The sequence below is a fragment of the Schistocerca serialis genome, chromosome 2, assembly GCF_023864345.2.
Source record: "Schistocerca serialis cubense isolate TAMUIC-IGC-003099 chromosome 2, iqSchSeri2.2, whole genome shotgun sequence".
In the NCBI taxonomy this organism is placed as follows: domain Eukaryota; kingdom Metazoa; phylum Arthropoda; class Insecta; order Orthoptera; family Acrididae; genus Schistocerca; species Schistocerca serialis.
Window position 1 is genome coordinate 402,468,487 of NC_064639.1, and position 20,595 is coordinate 402,489,081.

Here is a 20,595-nt window from a genome sequence, read left to right on the forward strand (position 1 = left end):
AAAAGAGACAGTCACGTCAACATCCCAGCGGCAAATACGATTATGGGCCACGCGTGCCTTGCTCTAGTGCGAGAGAGAATCCGTGACAACCGACGAATGACAAATTACACTTCAAAAGCGCTTCATCATCTTCATCTTTACGTCATGTCGGCTAAACTTTCAACAGATTCTTGGGACTCGATTGTTTTGCGATTTGCTCTCTGGCTGGTGAAGTATGTCACGCTGCTGACGCCAGTGTAGAGTTCTGGAGTCATTACACAATAAGTTAGTCCAAGTCCAGTAACTCTACTTTAAATGTAACTGAATAGAACGCTGAACACATGTATCCCGTGCTTCCAGCAAGACAATCTGTGCCTGAGGCTAAGTCCAAATAGCGATCCAGTATTTGACTGTTCTGGTTACGATAATAAGTTGGTCATTGCTACGGCGTCCCAGTTAGTCCACTGTAACTGAAGAACTACCAGTCGTGACTACGTGATGAGACTGCTTCTGCAGCCCTCGGTCATGGGTTATATGACCGCGTGGATGAACGCATTGGAGTGGCGTGACTGGTCGCCGCTATCGGAGATAGCGAGCTCGTCGCCGGCTGACTGTTCCGTCCAGGTGATGTCGTCATAGTCTCGGATTGGCGCTTGCGGGGGATGCGGCCAAGGTAGTTCCTCCGCCGAAGGCGACATCTGTTGAGCAGCTGTTGGACTGGCGCGCATCACTACGTTGCCGCCGTGGCGGGCGGTGTGGAAAGGGATGTATCCGGTAGGGACAGCCAGAAAAGTTTGATAATACGACTTGGTCATAAGCAGAATAAGCACAGTCGAAAACGTATGCACGCTAGAAAGCGACATTCGATGTACTGGACATAAAGCCAAGACAGAGGATGCGGTTGCCGTACTGTAATTAATTTGACTTACAGACATCTGGTCGATAATACAGCGAAGGTCCTTGCTAAAGGACTACATTTCGCGCCCACTCTAAAAATGCGACCAATATCAGATTACATCAGCTCTGCGGAGCATGTTGTAGCTTCTATCCCACCGGAAGCAACAGAACAGGTTCCCTCCTAAACTCGTAGAGTACTAATTAAGGCGCCAATGCTAAGATCAGACATCTATAAGGGCGAATGAGTGACAGTGAGAAATCTGCGAGAGGACAAGGCTGCTGTAGTTCTGCCATTCGACAAGGGCAATGCTACGATCTTAAAGTCACGGGAGGACTACAGTAAGAGGATTTTCGATCCTATGAATGGCATTGCATAGTCAGACATTTGTCGGTCGTACGAATGAAATCGAGAGGAAGATGATGCTTCTTCTCAGTGACTCAGGCTTCCCAAGTAACATAATTAAGGGTCTTAAAACACGAGGAACAGTGCCACCACGACTTTATGGTTTTCCTGAGGCACAAAGAAAGGACTACTTCTAAGACCCATATTTAATATTGGCGCACCTAATGAGTTAGTGCATAAGTTCGTAGCGCTTTTTTGTAAGTGTAATAAACGCAGCAGATACATATAACAGAGACTTGAGTCATCAACAATATATTCTTTTTCACTGTTCACAACCGGGCGGACGTTATCGTGGAATAGTATCACTTGACGCAGTATTCCTGGTCATCGGTCTTGATCGCGTCAATAAGACGTCTTAGTTGTTGATAATAAATGTTATCAGGGATGGTCACACCTCGGGGAAGCAATTCGTAGTACACTACACCAGATGCATTACATTGTCTTGTGGGTGCTTGTAGGTCTTTGTACGGGGAGTTATTGCTTTGTTTCTTTTCCTTATGTCATCATAAAGACAACATTTTCGTTACCAGTAACGATACAGGATAGGAACGATTGGTGTTGTTTCACAAGCCAGTTGAAAAAGATCAAGCAGAGATTCAGATATGACACCTGCTGATTTTAGTGATTCTGGCTTAGAGCATGCGGTGCCCATACACCCGATTGCATGCAAATGTTACACGATGGTGAAACGATCACAGTCATCACATTTGCCAGCTCTCAATTACGCTGACATGGACAATTCAGAATTAACACGTTTAAACGATCTTCATCAAACCCCGAAGTTCTTCCTGAACGTCACTAATGTCAAAACAATCCTCCTCAAAACAAGAAAGCCATTTTACTTCCATGCTCTGTCCAGTGCCATTGACCGTATACATGGCACAAATGATTCTGGCTGCGTCCGCTGCTGTCACCCCTCTGTTGAACTCAAACAGAAGAATACGTCGTAAATGTTCCGATTTCTCCACTTAGCACTGCATTTTCTAGCACCCATAACTCCACTCACTGTGTCCATGTGACAAAATAACAATGTGTAAACTCAGATAGCAACAGTGAACTACAGATAAAAAATGACAATCGTTAAATAAACCACTAACAGCCGGAGTATCAACAGGCGTAACAAAAACGCTAAGAACTTATGCACCAACCTAATAATGCAAGCTGGAAAAATTCTTGAAACGCGTTCTTTCAGAATATGTGGGGAAGTGCGAACATTTCATCTGCAACTCCTCGGACTTAGTTTACCGCGTCGATCTATTGCGGCCCCGTTGTTTTTGTTGTTGTTGTGCTCTTCAGTCCTGAGACTGGTTTGATGCAGCTCTACATGCTACTCCATCATGTGCAAGCTTCTTCATCTCCCAGTACTTACTGCAACCTACATCCTTCTGCAGCTGCTTAGTGTATTCATTTCTTGGTCTCCCTCAACGATTTTTACCCTCAACGCTGCCCTCCAATACTAAATTGGTGATCCCTTGATGCCTCAGAACATGTCCTACCAACCGGTCCCTTCTTCTTGTCAAGTTGTGCCACAAACTCCTCTTCTCCCCAATTCTATTCAATACCTCCTCGTTAGTTATGTGATCTACCCATCTAATCTTCAGCATTCTTATGTAGCACCACATTTCGAAAACTTCTATTCTCTTCTTCTCCAGACTATTTATCGTCCATGTTTCACTTCCATAGATGGCCATGGCTACACCCTATACAAATACTTTCAGAAACGACTTCCTGACACTGAAAATTCACACTCGATGTTAGCAAATTTCTCTTCTTCAGAAACGCTTTCCTTGCCATTTCCAGTCTACATTTTATATCCTCTCTACTTCTACCATCATCAGTTATTTTGCTCCCCAAATAGCAAAATTCCTTTACTACTGTAAGTGTCTGATTTCCTAATCTAATTCCCTCAGCATCACCCGACTTAATTCGACTACATTCCATTATCCCCGTTTTGCTTTTGTTGATGTTCATCTTATATCCTCCTTTCAAGACACTGTCCATTCCGTTCAACTGCTCTTCCAAGTCCTTTTCTGTCTCTGAAAGAATTACAGTGTCATCGGCGAACCTCAAAGTTTTTATGTCTTCTCCATGGATTTTAATTCCTACTCCAAATTTTTCTTTTGTTTCCTTTACTGCTTGCTCAATATACAGATATAACATCGGGGAGAGGCTACAACCCTGTCTCACTCCCTTCCCAACCACTGCTTCCCTTTCGTGCCCCTCGACTCTTATAACTGCCATCTGGTTTCTGTACAAATTGTAAATAGCCTTTCACTCCCGTCATTTTACCCCTGCCTCCTTTAGAATTTGAAAGAGAGTATTCCAGTTAACAATGTCAAAAGCTTTCTCTAAGTCTACAAATGCTAGAAACGTAGGTTTGCCTTTCCTTAATCTTTCTTCTAAGATAAGTCGTAAGGTTAGTATTGCCTCACGTGTTCCAACATTTCTACGGAAACCAAACTGATCTTCCCTGAGGTCGGCTTCTACCAACTTTTCCATTCGTCTATAGTTAGTATTTTGCAGCTGTGACTTATTAAACTGATAGTGCGGTAATTTTCACATCTGTCAACATCTGCTGTCTTTGGGATTGTAATAATTATATTCTTCTTGAAGTCTGAGGGTATTTCGCCTGTCTCGTACATTTTGCTCACCAGATGGTAGAGTTTTGTCAGGACTGGCTCTCCCAAGGCCGTCAGTAGTTCTAATGGAATGTTGTCTACTCCCGGGGCCTTGTTTCGACTCAGGTCTTTCAGTGCTCTGTCAAACTCTTCACGCAGTATCGTATCACCCATTTCATCTTCATATACATCCTCTTCCATTTTCATAATATTGTCCTCAAGTACATCGCCCTTGTATAGACCCTCTATATATTCCTTCCACCTTTCTGCTTTCCCTTCTTTGCTTAGAACTGGGTTTCTATCTGAGCTCTTGATATTCATACAAGTGGATCTCTTTTCTCCAAAGGTCTCCTTAACTTTCCTGTAGGCAGTATCTATCTTACCCCTAGTGAGATAAGCCTCTACATCCTAACATTTGTCCTCTAGCCATGCCTGCTTAGCCATTTTGCAATTCCTCTCGATCTCATTTTTGAGACGTTTGTATTCCTTTTTGCCTGCTTCATTTACTGCATTTTTATATTTTTTCCTTTCATCAATTAAATTCAATATTTCTTCTGTAACCCAAGGTATTCTACTAGCCCTCGTCTTTTCACCTACTTGATCCTCTGCTGCCTTCACTACTTCATCCCTCAAAGCTACCCATTCTTCTTCTACTGTATTTCTTTCCCCCATTCCTTTCAATTGTTCCCTTACGCTCTCCCTAACACTCTGTACAACCACTGGTTCTTTCAGTTTATCCAGGTCCCATCTCCTTAAATTCCCACCTTTTTGCAGTTTCTTCAGTTTTAATCTGCAGTTCATAACCAATAGATTGTGGTCAGAGTCTACATCTGCCCCTGGAAATGTCTTACAATTTAAAACCTGGTTCCTAAATCTCTGTCTTACCATTATATAATCTATCTGATACCTTTTAGTATCTCCAGGTATTCTTCCATGTATACAACCTCCCAGCATAAGGATATTATGACCAGTTTCGGTGTAGTCTCCTTTTTCACGAGGCTTCAAAAATGGTTCAAATAGCTCTGACCACTATGGTACTTAATTTCTGAGGCCATCAGTCCCCTAGAACTCAGTACTAGCCTACTTATACCTAACTAATCTAAGGACATCACACACATCCATGCCCGAGGCAGGATTCGAACCTGCGACCGTAGCGGTCGCGCGGCTCCAGACTGTAGCGTCTAGAACCGCTCGGCCACTTCGGCCGGCCACGAGGCTTCCATTGTTAGTTTGCTTGGAACTAATCGTGGAAGAGTTCGACGATTGTTTCACAGAACTTTTTCGGCGATCCATAGAGCTCAAACGCTTCCAGACAAGGACAGCCACGCCGAAAAATTACACCACCTGCACTGCGCGAGGTAGCCGCGCGGTTTGAGGCGTTTTGTCACGGTCCGTGCGGGTCTCCCCGTCAGAGGTTCGAGTCCCCCCTCGGGCACCGGTGTGTGTGTGTTGTCCATGGTGTAAGTTAGTTTGTTAGATCAGCAGTGTGTAAGCTTTAGGGCCGATGACCTAAACAGTTTGGTCCCATAATAACTTACCACAAATTTACACCACCGGCGAACAGTGTTCCGAAGGAAGCGTACGCGGATCATCAATCTGAACGGGCGATGCGGTCAATATCAAAAACGACCAAGTAGTTGAGACTGAGACCGAGGAAGAGAGGCCAAAAATCACTTGTCTACCTTACGCTGGCCCAACACCCGGAAAATGGGTAGACTCTGGAAACGTAGCATGTGGTGTATTTCGCTCCCTTCACTAAGATAATAAGTATTATTTGGATTGTCAAAGACTATCTAGATCTCCGAAATCTGTGTGTGTATCGCAATCCGGGTGTGTATCGCATTCCAAGCGAATATGGCATGTCTCAACGTGGGGCATAGTATCAGAACAGTCGAGGAGAAATGCAAGAAACATCAGCGACATACCCGACTAAAACAACCGAGCAAATCAGCTGTCGCCGAGCACTGCCTCAAATACAATCGTAAAATGAAATACCATGAGACCAGTTTAGTGGTGCAGACGCCAGTTTTCTGCTACAGTATAATTAAGAAGTCTTATCTGAATAAAGATAACGGGGAACCTAGTAAACAGGGATGAGAGGTTCAGTTTAAACGAGGCTTTGGGTCGGGCACTCAATTTATTAAAATGGCGTCGGCTATCACATCCACCAGAAATAGAAAAAGCTGAGAGAATTTGCGTTTCACGGAATATCAGTGCAAGCTCTGAAAAACGAAAGAGCGTCAAAGAGAGTAGTAAAATAAATAAATGTCGTGTAACTAAGGCCTCCCGTCGGGTAGACCCTTCGCCGGCTGCTTAGTGGGCGTCGTAAATAGCGGCGTGAGACGAACAGTGCCCGACAGTCTGGTTGGAGTCCAGGCAGCGAGTACACATAACAGCAACACCCAGACGCGGCTGTAAACGGCGGCTGCATGGGTCGTCGAAATATTGTGCAGAAAATGGTAAAACAACTCGGCAGAGCATCTGGAAACAGACTGTTATTCAGTTTCATTTGTTTTCTCCATAATCTTTTGAGAAAGAAACATGAACCACTTTATTTACTTCTCTATCTAGAATGAGATTAATTTTACTACTAGTGACCCGCCCTGGCTTCACACGGGTAGCACGAAGTATCTAAGGCCGGACGACTTTATCTGTCGTAGCGGTAATAAATTATACGCACACACCTTCCTCGTGCGTCACGCTGTCTATTAGTGAAAACCCTACCAAAATCTGTACAGAAGTGCCTGAGAGTATCCTTCACAGGCAGGCGGAGGAATACACAAACCATCTTCATGAATCAGTCTGTCAGTGAAAAGCGTGTAAAAATCATTACAGTACTACCTGAGATAAAAGCGTCTGGGACTTTTAATTTATATGTATAGATTACAGTTTTTTTTTTCCTTTCTCTTATGATTGAAAAGTAATATTTTACTCCGAAAAATGTAGAAAGTGCTAAGTGCCCTAGTTTTATCGGCAAAAATGAGGTAAGTATCCTTGAAAAAAATCTCACGCTTTCAGTAATTACGAGCACATCCTCATGCTGTCATTTATTTTGAAATCTTAGTTTTACTTGAAGCTATTTTAACTGATGAATTCTTCGAAGAATGCTCTATTATCTTCCTTCTTATAAGATAGCATCTGTTGCAGGTAACTTTTCTGAGCTGACAAGTTATTTTCACGTGGTTGTGACGGTGAAACCAAGTCCTTGGTTATATTAATGATAACTTTTATTACTCAGCTTTTCTGGGAACACTATTTCTCTCTCTCTCTCTCTCTCTCTCTCTCTTTCTATCTATCTATCTTTTTCTTTCTTTTTTATTTATTTATTTACAAGCTTCTACAATGTTACCCATCCATGTTTGCAACATCACCTTCTTTTTGCAGAATTAATGGCCATCAGACCCATCAAAAAGGAGTTTCATTTCATATTGTCTTTCAGTGTGTAGAAGCCATTGAAAATAATTCGTGCATGTCCGAAGGAACATCGTATCGCACTTCTAAACAACAAAGGCACTACAATATGGTATTTATCCGGACATGGATACATGCCCGGATAAGCATAGCATCGTATCTCTGAACGCCGCAGGCACTGCAATATCTTATTCACCCGCCGACACCGGGCAAGCGACTTCCAATTAAAAATGTCTCTCCTGTACGGAAATATACATAGGTGTGTATGACTAAGGTTGCACCTCCCGCCGGAGGCTCGAGTCCTCTCTCGGGCATGTGTGTGTGTGTGTGTGTGTGTGTGTGTGTGTGTGTGTGTGTGTGTGTGTTGTTCTTAGCATAAGTTCGTTTAAGTAGTGTATAAGTCTAGGGACCGACGACCTAAGCAGTTTGCCGGCCTGTGTGGCCGAGCGGTTCTAGGCGCTTCAGTCTGGAACCGCGCGACCGCTACGGTTGCAGGCTCGAATCCTGCCTCGGGCATGGATGTGTGTGATGTCCTTAGGTTAGTTAGGTTTAAGTAGTTCTAAGCTCTAGAGGACTGATGACCTCCGGTGTTAAGTCCCATAGTGCACAGAGCCATTTGGTTTGAACCTAAGCAGTTTGATCCCTTAGGAATTCACACACATTTGAACCAAGGTTATAGACACATGGTTAACGACATATGGAAGTATGAGTGCGGTCGTAAGGCGTACTTGGATAGCCTAAAGATGAGGCGCCCGCACGCTATAAACGGGATATCCGGGTTTGAGTCCCGGTCCGGCACAGATTTTCATTCTCGTCTTTCCATTATACAGCTGATGGTTGTATAATACAGTTCATGTATTTCGTAATGGGTGTAGTCGCCGTAGTGCCTATTGCATCGTACTTCTGAACAACACAGGCGCTGCAATATCGTAGACATAGATTCTGTGATCATACAGACTAATTCTATTTTATACATACCTCTTCTTTAGGCTCAGTTTTTCCTTCTAAAAACACGTTTTTGTGACTCAGATGAGATTTATCCTTAATTCTACGACGTTACATTTGAACGCAAAAAAACTGAAAACAACAAAGTGAAGGCACAATCAGCAGATTTTAATAACATAATAAGGTTTGAATTCTCAGGGTGTTATTGTCGTTGTCAGCATTCACGATGAACTGTAAGAGCTTCGTGGCACTCCGCGCTTTAAAGGTACGTTGTCAAAGACGCGACGCACACTAGCGACTGCGGCTACGTGACGTCAGAAGTTGCCTGCTGGCGCATGCGCAGTTCGAGTTTGGGATGCGACGCGCGACTGTTGCGGCAGCTGTCGCAACACTGCACCAGTGAGCAGTGTTGCGACGGAAGTCGCACGACACAAAGATGTACGGCTGCCAGAAAGATGTCGAGCCAGTCAAGGAAAACTGAAATGAGCCACTCACAGGATGTGATGCTCTGTGAGCTGGTCTCGCAACATCCTTGCCTTTACGATTTGAAGAACCCTAAATATAGAGACACTATGTTCAGAGACAAAATTTGTGAAGAAATTGGTGCACAGTTGAAACTGGCAGGTGAGTGATATATATAATATTTTCCCATTAATGCAAATTTTTCAGGCCTGTTATGAAAATCAGTATAATCCATGCAGATGTAGAATTAGAATGATGAAAATGAACTTGAAGGTCAATTTTCGCATTACTCTTTTTTGTGACGATAAAAATTGAAAACGGCAAGTACATTATAAAATGAACAATCTAAAGTACAACGATAAAGTTACATTTTACAATACCTTCACTTTGAAAGTAAACGGTAGATTGGTGTCTTGATGATACCTTCTAGTTGTGAAAAACCACCACCAGATTGTAGTACAGCTTTCTGTAATCAATAGATGTTCGTTTTTGAGGAAGGCGTTTCTCAACAGATTGCGCAAACAGTATGCTGCAATAAGTAATTTGTCACATTCACTTCAATTCATTGGTAGAAGACGGTGCTCAAAAAACTTGTGCCAAAAGTGCACCACTGTTTTACAAGGCCCTTCTGATCTGACACAATTCACAATTGAAATTCGTCTTTTGTAAATCCTGGAGTCATGTTTTGAGTGCAGCTTGGAAAGATTAAATGTTCATGTCATCCATAACGATGTATGCTGTGAGAATATAAGAATATGGAAGTTCATTTGGATGGGAATAAAGATTCAGTCGGCTATGAAAGTTGCCTTAGCTTGTTCCAAAAGTTTCTGCATGGGAGAAACTGGCAAGTATAATTTGGGGAAATTTTGTGAACAGGCACGGACATTATTTCTTCCACATTTCTGCCAGTGTATACTGTAGACGTTCAGAATCAAAATTCTAGAGATGTTTAAGGTGTAACCCTATCTTGTTGTCAAGAACTTGAAACAATGCAATGACGCTAGCCTGCGCTTATTGTTAATAAACTTATCTTTCATTGGAATTTTAGGTGAAATGTGCAAAAACAGATGGAGGAATATTCGGGACTCGTATCAGAGAAATAAACGAGAAAGAAAGCTTGGAACAGGTTCAGATGCCTCAGCAAAACCAAGAAAATGGGTTCTGCTTGATCACTTGGCTTTAAGAAACCTACATTTCGTGGCACTTTAAATGAAATTGTCAAGAGCATATGGAGAAATATTAGTAACTCATACCGGAGAAATATGACATAAAATGGTTTCATTAGGTCCAAATGTGTCAGCGAAACAAAACAAATGCATTCTCTATCGTGTGATGACCACACGATTCTCGTTGCGCGTCGACAGAACTGGCGGCTAGTCGCGACGCTCCCGGAGATATATGAGCCCAAATCTCGGAAACGGAGATCGATATCATTCTGATCTCAACTTTAAAAATAATTTCGATATGTTAGCTTCTTTTCATCGGCAACGATGTATGACCTAACGTGAACCATACGTAAAGTAGCCAGCGACCACATTTTTCACTGCACACAATTCAAATTTTATGCAGTAGGTTACTTGTAAATTAACTATCGGAATAACTGTGACGAATATCGGAAAAATAGACACCTCATTATCAAGCTGTGATGTGAAACTGTAAGATACGCAAACATCAATTTTTTGTGCCTTTTACTTTCCTCACAATTGATAGAGAAGTAATATACAGCGAAAAAAACACGCAAAACCGGAAGAGATACTTTTCAATTTTTTAAAGTAAAAGGTGAATCTGTATCGAAAAACTAACTCTGGGAGCCGATGTAACTTTGTTGCATTAACATACAGTATTTTTTACAGCAAGAAAATCGGAATTCTTATTTTTCTTATGTATTTGAATCCGCCGCCGCCGACCGGAGCTTGGGAAACGGCGACGACTCCAGTCGTGTTGCGGCCGTGTCGCCGTCTGCCAGGGTGGGAAAAGAGGAGGGGGCAGCGTCGCAGTAGCAGCCAACTGTCGCGTCTTGCACAACGTAACTTCAGCCTCACCACACACCTCCTGCAGTCTTCCACGCCTTACATGCACCACTTATCAGTGTTTGCAGCATTTAGCTTCCATTTGTGGTTGTTGGCGATGGCATTTAACTTTTTTTAATGTGTCTAACTATTTTTTTAAATTTTGGCACTTAGCTGTTTTTGAGGTCCGGTGTTCAGCAGAATTCAGTCTCTCATTTCGTAATTGTTGTAAAGCAAATTTCCTATCAGCCTTCGCCAACTAAGAATGAATTGTCGTTGGCAGTGCACCGTCGACAAAATAATTTACGAGAGCACGATAATTAAGCTTATCTGTCTGGATAAAACACACTACACATAGTACTATAGATCAAGCTGACACTTAAGTTATTGCGTAAAATGTACCACAAACTAATATTCATAACAAAACCATCTCTGAGCCAGATCGAGAACTTACACCATAAAGATTGTGAGCGACCAGTGTGACAAGTTAGTGTGGCCCTTTTGTCTCCTCTGAATTACACAGGTCCAGAGATAAGCTTTGAAATAGAAATTTTGTTTCGTCGGCCGAGTTTTGTCGCCACCATCGCCAAACAATTGCATTGTCTCGGTACTGACTACCTATTTGTAGCAACGTGACGTTATGGCGCGAGGAGCGTACTTCCGGTTACCATGGTTGTGTAGCTACCCGCAAGGAACACCTACGAGTATTGTCTGAAGTTAGGCACTGCGTCACATGAGTATGTGAAACTATGCCACAAGTTCATCAGATTGTGGGGAAAATTTCTGCTGAATGGCGTTCATTGGCCTGCGTGGGATTCATAAGAACTTTACAACTGGGATTGTTTTAGAGTGAAGTGAGGTCGCCTTCCTCTCAGAGTATTTTTGAAGCGTTACCTGCTGTACGTTACATTATCGCTGCAGTGGGTTGCAAGGGAATTCTTGCCGCTAACATATCTGCAGTCGGTGGTTATTCTCACAGATGAATCTTGTATGTTTCAGTCATTCTGCAGTCACCGGGGGAAGAGCTAACTAAAACTGGACTTACCCGGAGGGCTAATTTACATGCCCACTGATTATTTGTTCGATGTATAGGAGCTTCGATTGTAAGGGCCTACGTTGATGTCTACCCAATACCTCCTATAAAAAAAATAAAAATAAAAAAGGCTGTTGTCGCTCAGGACTTACAAGTGTACCTACTTGATTGGAGTTCTCATCGGAACGTAGGACGGCACAAACCGTAATTAGATGCTGATACCCCATAAACCACGGACGTTGACGTTGGTGGGGAGGCTTGCTTGCCTCAGCGATACAGATGGCCGTACCGTAGGTGCAACCACAACGGAGGGGTATCTGTTGAGAGGCCAGACAAACGTGTCGTTCCTGAAGAGGGGCAGCAGCCTTTTCAATAGTTGCAGGGGCAACAGTCTGGGTGATTGACTGATCTGGCCTTGTAACGCTAACCAAAACGGCCTTGTTGTGGTACTGCGAACGGCTGAAAGCAAGGGGAAACTACAGCCGTAATTTTTCCCGAGGGCATGCAGCTTTACTGTATGGTTAAATGATGATGGCGTCCTCTTGGGTAAAATATTCCGGAGGTAAAATAGTCCCCTATTCGGATCTCCGGGCGGGGACTACTCAAGAGGACGTCTTTATCGGGAGAAAGAAAACTGGCGTGCGGATCGGAGCGTTGAATGTCAGATCCCTTAATTGGGCAGGTAGGTTAGAAAATTTAAAAAGGGAAATGGATAAGTTAAAGTTAGATATAGTGGGGATTAGTGAAGTTCGGTGGAAGGAGGAACAAGACTTCTTGTCAGGTGACTACAGGGTTATAAATACAAAATCAAATAGGGGTAATGCAGGAGTAAGTTTAATAATGAATAAAAAAATAGGAGTGCGGGTAAGCTATGACAAACAGCATAGTGAACGCATGATTGTGACCAATATAGACACGAAGCCCACGCCTACTACAGTAGTACAAGTTTATATGCCAACTAGCTCTGCAGATGATGAAGAAATTGATGAAATGTATGATGAGATAAAAGAAATTATTCAGGTAGTGAAGGGAGACGAATATTTAATAGTCATGGGTGGCTGGAATTCGAGAGTAGGAAAAGGGAGAGAAGGAAACATAGTAGGTGAATATGGATTGGGGTTAAGAAATGAAAGAGGAAACCGTCTGGTAGAATTTTGCACAGAGCATAACTTAATCATAGCTAACACTTGGTTCAAGAACCATAAAAGAAGGTTGTATACATGGAAGAATCCTGGTGATACTAGAAGGTATCAGATAGATTATATAATGGTAAGACAGGGATTTAGGAACAAGGTTTTAAATTGTAAGACATTTCCAGGGGCAGATGTGGACTCTGACCACAATCTAGTGGTTACGAACTGTAGATTAAAAGTGAAAAAACTGCAAAAAGGTGGGCATACAACGAGATGGCACGTGGATAAACTGACTAAACCAGAGTTTGTACACAGTTTCAGGAAGAGGATAAGGGAACAATTGACAAGAATGGGGGAAAGAAATACAGTAACGAATAATGGGTACCTTTGAGGGATGAAGTAGTGAAGGCAGCAGAGGATCAAGTAGGTGAAAAGACGAGGGCTAGTAGAAATCCTTGGGTTACAGAAGAAATATTGAATTTAATTGATGAAAGGAAAAAATATAAAAATGCAGTAAATGAAGCAGGCAAAAAGGAATACAAACGTCTCAAAAATGAGATCGACAGGAAGTGCAAAATGGCTAATCAGGCATGGCTAGAGGACAAATGTAAGGATGTAGAGGCTTATCTCACTAGGGGTAAGATAGATACTGCCTACAGGAAAATTAGAGAGACCTATGGAGAAAAGAGAGCCACTTGTACGAATATCAAGAGCTCAGATGGATACCCAGTTCTAAGCAAAGAAGGGAAAGCAGAAAGGCGGAAGGAGTATATAGAGGGTCTATACAAGGGCGATGTACTTGAGGACAATATTATGGAAATGGAAGAGGATGTATATGAAGATGAAATGGGAGATACGATACTGCGTGAAGAGTTTGACAGAGCACTGAAAGACCTGAGTCGAAACAAGGCCCCGGGAGTAGACAACATTCCATTAAAACTATTGACGGCCTTGGGAGAGCCAGTCCTGACAAAACTGTACCATCTGGTGAGCAAGATGTATGAGACAAGCGAAATACCCTCAGACTTCAAGAAGAATATAATTATTCCAATCCGAAAGAAAGCAGGTGTTGACAGATGTGGAAATTACCGAATTATCAGTTTAATAAGTCACAGCTGCAAAATACTAACACGAATTCTTTACAGACGAATGGAAAAACTAGTAGAAGCCGACCTCGGGGAAGATCAGTGGATTCCGTAGAAATATTGGAACAAGTGAGGCAATACTGACTCTGCGACTTATCTTAGAAGAAAGATTAAGGAAAGGCAAACCTACGTTTCTAGCATTTGTTGACTTAGAGAAAGCTTTTGACAATGTTGACTGGAATACTCTCTTTCAAATACTAAAGGTGGAAGGGGTAAAATGCCGGGAGTGAAAGGCTATTTACAATTTGTACAGAAACCAGATGGCAGTTATAAGAGTCGAGGGACATGAAAGGGAAGCAGTGGTTGGGAAGGGAGTGAGACAGAGTTGTAGCCTCTCCCCAATGTTATTCGATGTGTATATTGAGCAAGCAGTAAAGGAAACAAAAGAAAAATTCGGAGTAGGTATTAAAATCCATGGAGAAGAAATAAAAACGTTGAGATTCGCCGATGTCATTGTAATTCTGTCAGAGACAGCAAAGGACTTGGAAGAGCAGTTGAACGGAATGGACAGTGTCTTGAAAGGAGGATATAAGATGAACATCAACAAAGGCAAAACGAGAATAATGGAATGTAGTCAAATTAAATCGGGTGATGCTGATGGAATTAGATTGGGAAATGGGACACTTAAAGTAGTAAAGGATTTTTGCTATTTGGGGAGCAAAATAACTGATGGTGGTCGAAGTAGAGAGGATATAAAATGTAGACTGGAAATGACAAGGAAAGCGTTTCTGAAGAAGAGAAATTTGTTAACATCGAGTATAGATTTAAGTGTCAGGAAGTCGTTTCTGGAAGTATTTGTATGGAGTGAGCCATGTATGGAAGTGAAACATGGACGATAACCAGTTTGGACAGGAAGAGAATAGAAGCTTTCGAAATGTGGTGCTACAGAAGAATGCTGAAGATAAGGTGGGTAGATCACGTAACTAATGAGGAGGTATTGAATAGGATTGGGGAGAAGAGAAGTTTGTGGCACAACTTGACTAGAAGAAGGGATCGGTTGGTAGGACATGTTTTGAGGCATCAAGGGATCACAAATTTAGCGTTGGAGGGCAGCATGGAGGGTAAAAATCGTAGAGGGAGACCAAGAGATGAATACACTAAGCGGATTCAGAAGGATGTAGGTTGCAGTAAGTACTGGGAGATGAAGAAGCTTGCACAGGATAGGGTAGCATGGAGAGCTGCATCAAACCAGTCTCAGGACTGAAGACTACAACACCAACAACAACAACAACAACCCCAGGTCGAATGCCCAACGTCAAAATATAGTTCCAAGCACACGTGTACATGATTTTGATAGCTTAGGATAGCTGCCAGTGTTGTAATTCAGATTGTTTCATGGTTATCTTACTTAGAATCGTAAGAAAAACGAAGTTCGGGACGTGAAATGTCAAAAATACCATATCATTTTATTTATCATATTGTACCGTAAAACGTCACAGTCGACAATTGGTGTACATTTTTTATTTTCCTAAAACCGGCGGTGCAAGCTACGTTTTCCAGAATATCGTGTAGCATCTTGACCTGCGACATGGGTATGTTTGCGCCGAGACGTGATGCTGCATGCTAAATTATGCAGATGTTATATGCATTGGGATTTAGGTCAATAACGTTGCTCCATGGAGATGAATTATTAGCCTATGCCTAACCCTAACGGCGCTGCGTACATCTAATATATAAAAAATCAATGTGTGTTCGTTCGTATTTTATGCGCTGCCATAACGTTCATGTGATTGCGATAAAACTTCGTCAACTTATTGCTTGAGCTTGCCCGAAGGCTATAGGCATAGTGCAATTAACTTATAGTAGGTGTCGCGCGTGTCGTACCGCCAAGTGTATAGTGAGATGTTTGAATGTGACAGAAACATACAGATCAGCGTTTTATTTTGTCTTACTCATTTCGATGCCGATAATTGTGATTTACATGTAATCGAAATTTGCCAGTGCAAACAGTAATTTTTCTTTGCAAAAACAGACATAATGTCTTATGGGATAACAGCAATCAGTGGTTTTATAAAGTTACTTAAAATCCGTCTTGATTGCAATTTTTTTTTTTATTCATATGACCGGTTTCGGTTCATTCAGAACCATCTTCAGATCTGATATTTCAGTTACAGGAGTAACCCGTCCAAATCCAGCAACTTTCACATGCTACGTCACGGGTTACAGGAGTAACCCGTCCAAATCCAGCAACTTTCACATGCTACGTCACATGAGGTACATGAGGTACATGAGGTTACAGGAGTAACCCGTCCAAATCCAGCAACTTTCACATGCTACGTCACATGAGGTAGCATGTGAAAGTTGCTGGATTTGGACGGGTTACTCCTGTAACTGAAATATCAGATCTGAAGATGGTTCTGAATGAACCGAAACCGGTCATATGAATAAAAAAAAAATTTGCAATCAAGACGGATTTTAAGTAACTTTATAGTAATTTTTCTATTTTTCAGTGAATCAGCGCACTCAATACGTAGAGCATTTTTTGCGCTGCGTGAAGAAGTTGTATATGCCAAGACATTGTTGTAATCAGAAATTCCAAAGTACTGTACATGGAATGCTGCATCGAAGAAATCCCAACGACGTAAGCAAGGCATGCATGTTTGATGGGTATCAAAATCTGTATTCCTCTGACGCACTGTGCGGTATTTGTGCGTTACACCCAAATAACGCCGAGTGTTACTATTCGAGAATGCTGTTGACTAGTGTCAAAGGTCCTAATTTGTTTGAAAATTTGAGAGCGGTTGATGATGTAGAGTGCTTTAAGCCTCATTTACGCTGGGGCAACATCTTGCAACATTGTGGCATCCAACAGTGATGCATGCTACATGACGGTCGTTGTCACATGATTCATGCGGCATAGACAACAAACATCGTGCGTCATGTCGCAAGCAGCTGCAATGTGCCGTAGCTAGGTCCCGAGCTGAGTCGTTTCGTGTTCGACATTTTCTGTACGGCAGCGGTAAATTCGAAAATACGGAGTGGTCGAACGAGAAGCATTTAGCATTCATAGAGAACTACAGATAAGTTGAGGTTCTGTGGAACATACGTGAAACTAATTATAAAAATAATATGGGGAAAATAGACGTTGTACGAAATCTCGCTTCAAAATATGAAGTCTATGAGAATGCTGTGACGAAGAAGATTAAAAATCTGAGAAGTGCGTTTCATCGCGAACACACGCGTGTGACGAATAAAAAGGCGGCTCAGTGGGTAATACGGAAAAAATGTTTCGAATATGAATCATTAAAATTCGTCTTAGATGTGACAGAACGGCGTGCAGGAATGGACAGCTCAGTTGTAAGTATCTTGATTTCAATAACTATTCATATTTCTTAACTGAGTGCTGTAGTATATCAATCCATGGTCTAACAACCCTACCACAACAAAGTTCAAAAATTAATTATGTTTGTAGTGTTGCTCACGCTGCTGAATATTGCATTTTCGCGCAACAACAAAGTTATATTATGTGGCAGGTGTCATTAGCACACAGTTAATAAAGTCATTTCATGAAATAATGGATGAACTAGGCACTCATCTTTTCGTGTTTCTCACGCTGGTCTCGTTGTGAACTCATGGCTCAATCGTTGAAAATCTCGGATGCAAAGAGGCTTAGGTGATATTCTGCGATATTCAAAAGTTTTATAGATATGTTTCATAAACCATTCTTGAAGATTAAACTTTTGCCAGTTAGAACAATGGTGATGTAAAAAGGTAATCAGCACTCCGAATTTAAGTTACACTTCTTTTTTATTACTTTTGTTGCAGCATCACTTCACAATATAAAACATACTTGAAAATATCTTCCTCACTGTTAATGTTCACATTTCATAAACTGACTATAATTTGCGTCTTTTCAACATGACGACCAAGACTTGACTCTCTAATAACCGCTTACGCGCCCAACAATAATCAGTTACAAGTACGTCAAAGATCATAGTGACAAAAGAAAGAATAAACATAAGAATAATATCATTGCAATATAAACATATCGATGTATCAAAATACCTCTACATTAATGAAATCAAATCTGAATTTTTTCACAGTAATATGTTAACTATTTTACAGAAACACAGTAGAATATAGCTGGTATCGAGTGGTTGAGGTGAGGTGCCGTAATGGTTACGTGATTCCAGTACCATTACAATGGTCACCAGATTATAAGTACATTCGCAAAATTGTTGCAATGTATAGGCTACATGTAGTACCTTCTACCAATCGATAGATGTAAACAATAGTTTAAAATACATTTTTATACAGTGGACCCCACAGACAAGTTTGTAGGAAGAAAGTAATTAAACAGTTAGTTCATCTAGATAATCTATTTATTTACGTAAATAAATATACATTGTAGTACGAACATAATTAATATATATTGGTGCAGGATGATACTATTGGTATCTCTCTTGCCACTCTACCTTTCCATATGGGTGTCATAAAATATTCTTTGAATTCCTCTCGTCCTGCCTGTGCATCACAGGAAGGTCTTCGAGGTACCTTTGGTAAATTCACTAAGCCTGTATGGTGGTGAGTGTCTTCTCTCCACTCTCCAAGAGTATTTACGCCATTATCTATGTCTTCTGTGTCGAAACTATTTGGAGATGAATAAATAGTTGTGGACGTTGCACTTTGCCTTAAAAATTATGAAGATACGTACAAGCTTCTGTAACTGTTTCAGCGTTCTCAACTTTAAGTAACACTGGCTTCCTAAACATTTTAAAACAGAGGACATTATTCCGAAAGCGTTTTCGACAATACGAGTACGTCTTGCGCGAGAAAGTCGGTAATTAAATATTCTTTCCTCCGATCTTGGTAACTTCCCAGCATGCGGTTTCATTACATTTGTAATCAATGGAAATGCCTCCTCCAGTAATAAAACTTACGGTGTCAAATTTTCTTCATGGAAGAGATTCTGGGAGAGGAATGTTTGAATTATTTTCCGTTAACGCTTTATGAACCGAAGTGTTCTTAAAAACTCTTCCATCTGATAGGCTGTCCTGACAACCAACATGTAAATATTGTATTCAGAAATTTGCGTCTGAGATCGCCACAAGGACGATGCTAAATGTTTTTCTGTAATTAATATATTCACTTCCAGTATTGGCAGGGCATATAATTTGAACATGTTTGCTATCTGTGGCTCGTACACCGTGAGGGAAGTTCCACTTAACTTCGAAATTTCTGGCAACATTCTTCCATTCTTCAGTATCCTTCGGAGTCTGAAAAGTAAAACATTATCATTACTTTCCCTATTTTTTGAGAATGACGACACACGGGACACAGAAACAAAAGATGAAGATTCAAGTCAGCCTTCTGAAGACAATGTGCCTCAAACATCAACTACGTCTTCTGAGGAAACACAGAGAAAGAGCATTCCTACAGCCAAAAAAAGAACAGCTCAGGAAATGGTGAGAGATACTCGAGTTGAGGAAGGTTATCAGATTTTAATAACTGTTAGCAACAGAGATGAATGGAGTGTGTATGGAGAGTTCATCGCCAATGAACTGAGAAATTTTTCCCTCACAACACAAACGTTTGTGAAACACATCACAGGAAATGTGCTATTCAGAGCGGCGTTGGGGGAGTGTGAGAAACGAACTCCCAGCATCACACCATTAGTGTTTTCCATATTGGAAAACTGTGCAGAAGCTAACTGCATTATATACGTTGACAATGATACTGGTGAGAGTGAAGAATTCATTGAAGTACCAGGCACATCAGAAGATCTCCATCAATTTTTGCGATTTAAAAAATAAGTGAAATGCTTTGTACCAATTATTTAATTTCAATTATAACTTACTTGCAAATGAAGATAAATTATTTAAATAAGGTGAGTATTGAACATTGTGTACTTTGGTAATTCTTCAGCACTGATGAAATAGGTTTACAAACTTCACTATGAGGGAAGTAGCAGAATATGATACTTCGAATGAGTACATTAGTGACTTGTACGAATCCCCAGTGACTAAAATTCGTAATACGATGGTCAGTCGAACTCTTGCTGAAGTACTGTGTTGGCAATTGGTATCTTTCTTTAGACTAAAAGGGTTAATTAACTGTAATAAATAATTGAAGTCTTCATTGGACTTTCTCGTAAAATTACTAAATAATGCACCATCATCTGCTGCAAGATCTCCTGGTATACTCGTTCGTGGGCCTTCTTTAAATATTCTTCTCTTCCACCATCGTTTCCTTTTCCGTTTATTTTCATTTCCATCGTGAGCGGCAAGTGCGATGACCAAGTAAGTAGCCGCCGCAATCACTTTATCACCCACTCTCCTGCAGGACCGACGCTGTGTTCACAAATTCTGTTACTTTGACATAAATTAACCTGCCGCGTGCAACATAGGCTGCAAGATGTTGTCTTTTGTAGCATACTACAAGACGATGCCACAATGTTGCAACTTGTTGCCCAAGCGTAAACGAGCCTTTACGTAGAGAGAAGCTTGCGTCACAATCTTCATTTGCTTGAAAGTGACGAACGCTGGGAAACAACATTGACGGATGCATGTGCCAGCTGTCATCCGCGACAAATTCGAACATTGGCTCTGGACAGTACCCAA

The 20,595-nt window shown here is 41.4% G+C and overlaps 1 protein-coding gene across 1 annotated transcript in view; it reads left to right on the top strand.

Moving 5' to 3' along the window:
• The window catches only part of LOC126455573 (uncharacterized), a 119,648-nt gene extending 99,860 nt beyond the window's left edge, over positions 1-19,788 (top strand). The window contains exon 3 of the mRNA XM_050091327.1: positions 19,294-19,788. Within this exon, the coding sequence (XP_049947284.1) occupies positions 19,294-19,788 (495 nt within the window). The remainder of the gene's footprint in view (positions 1-19,293) is intronic.
• The last annotated feature ends 807 nt before the right edge of the window (positions 19,789-20,595 follow it).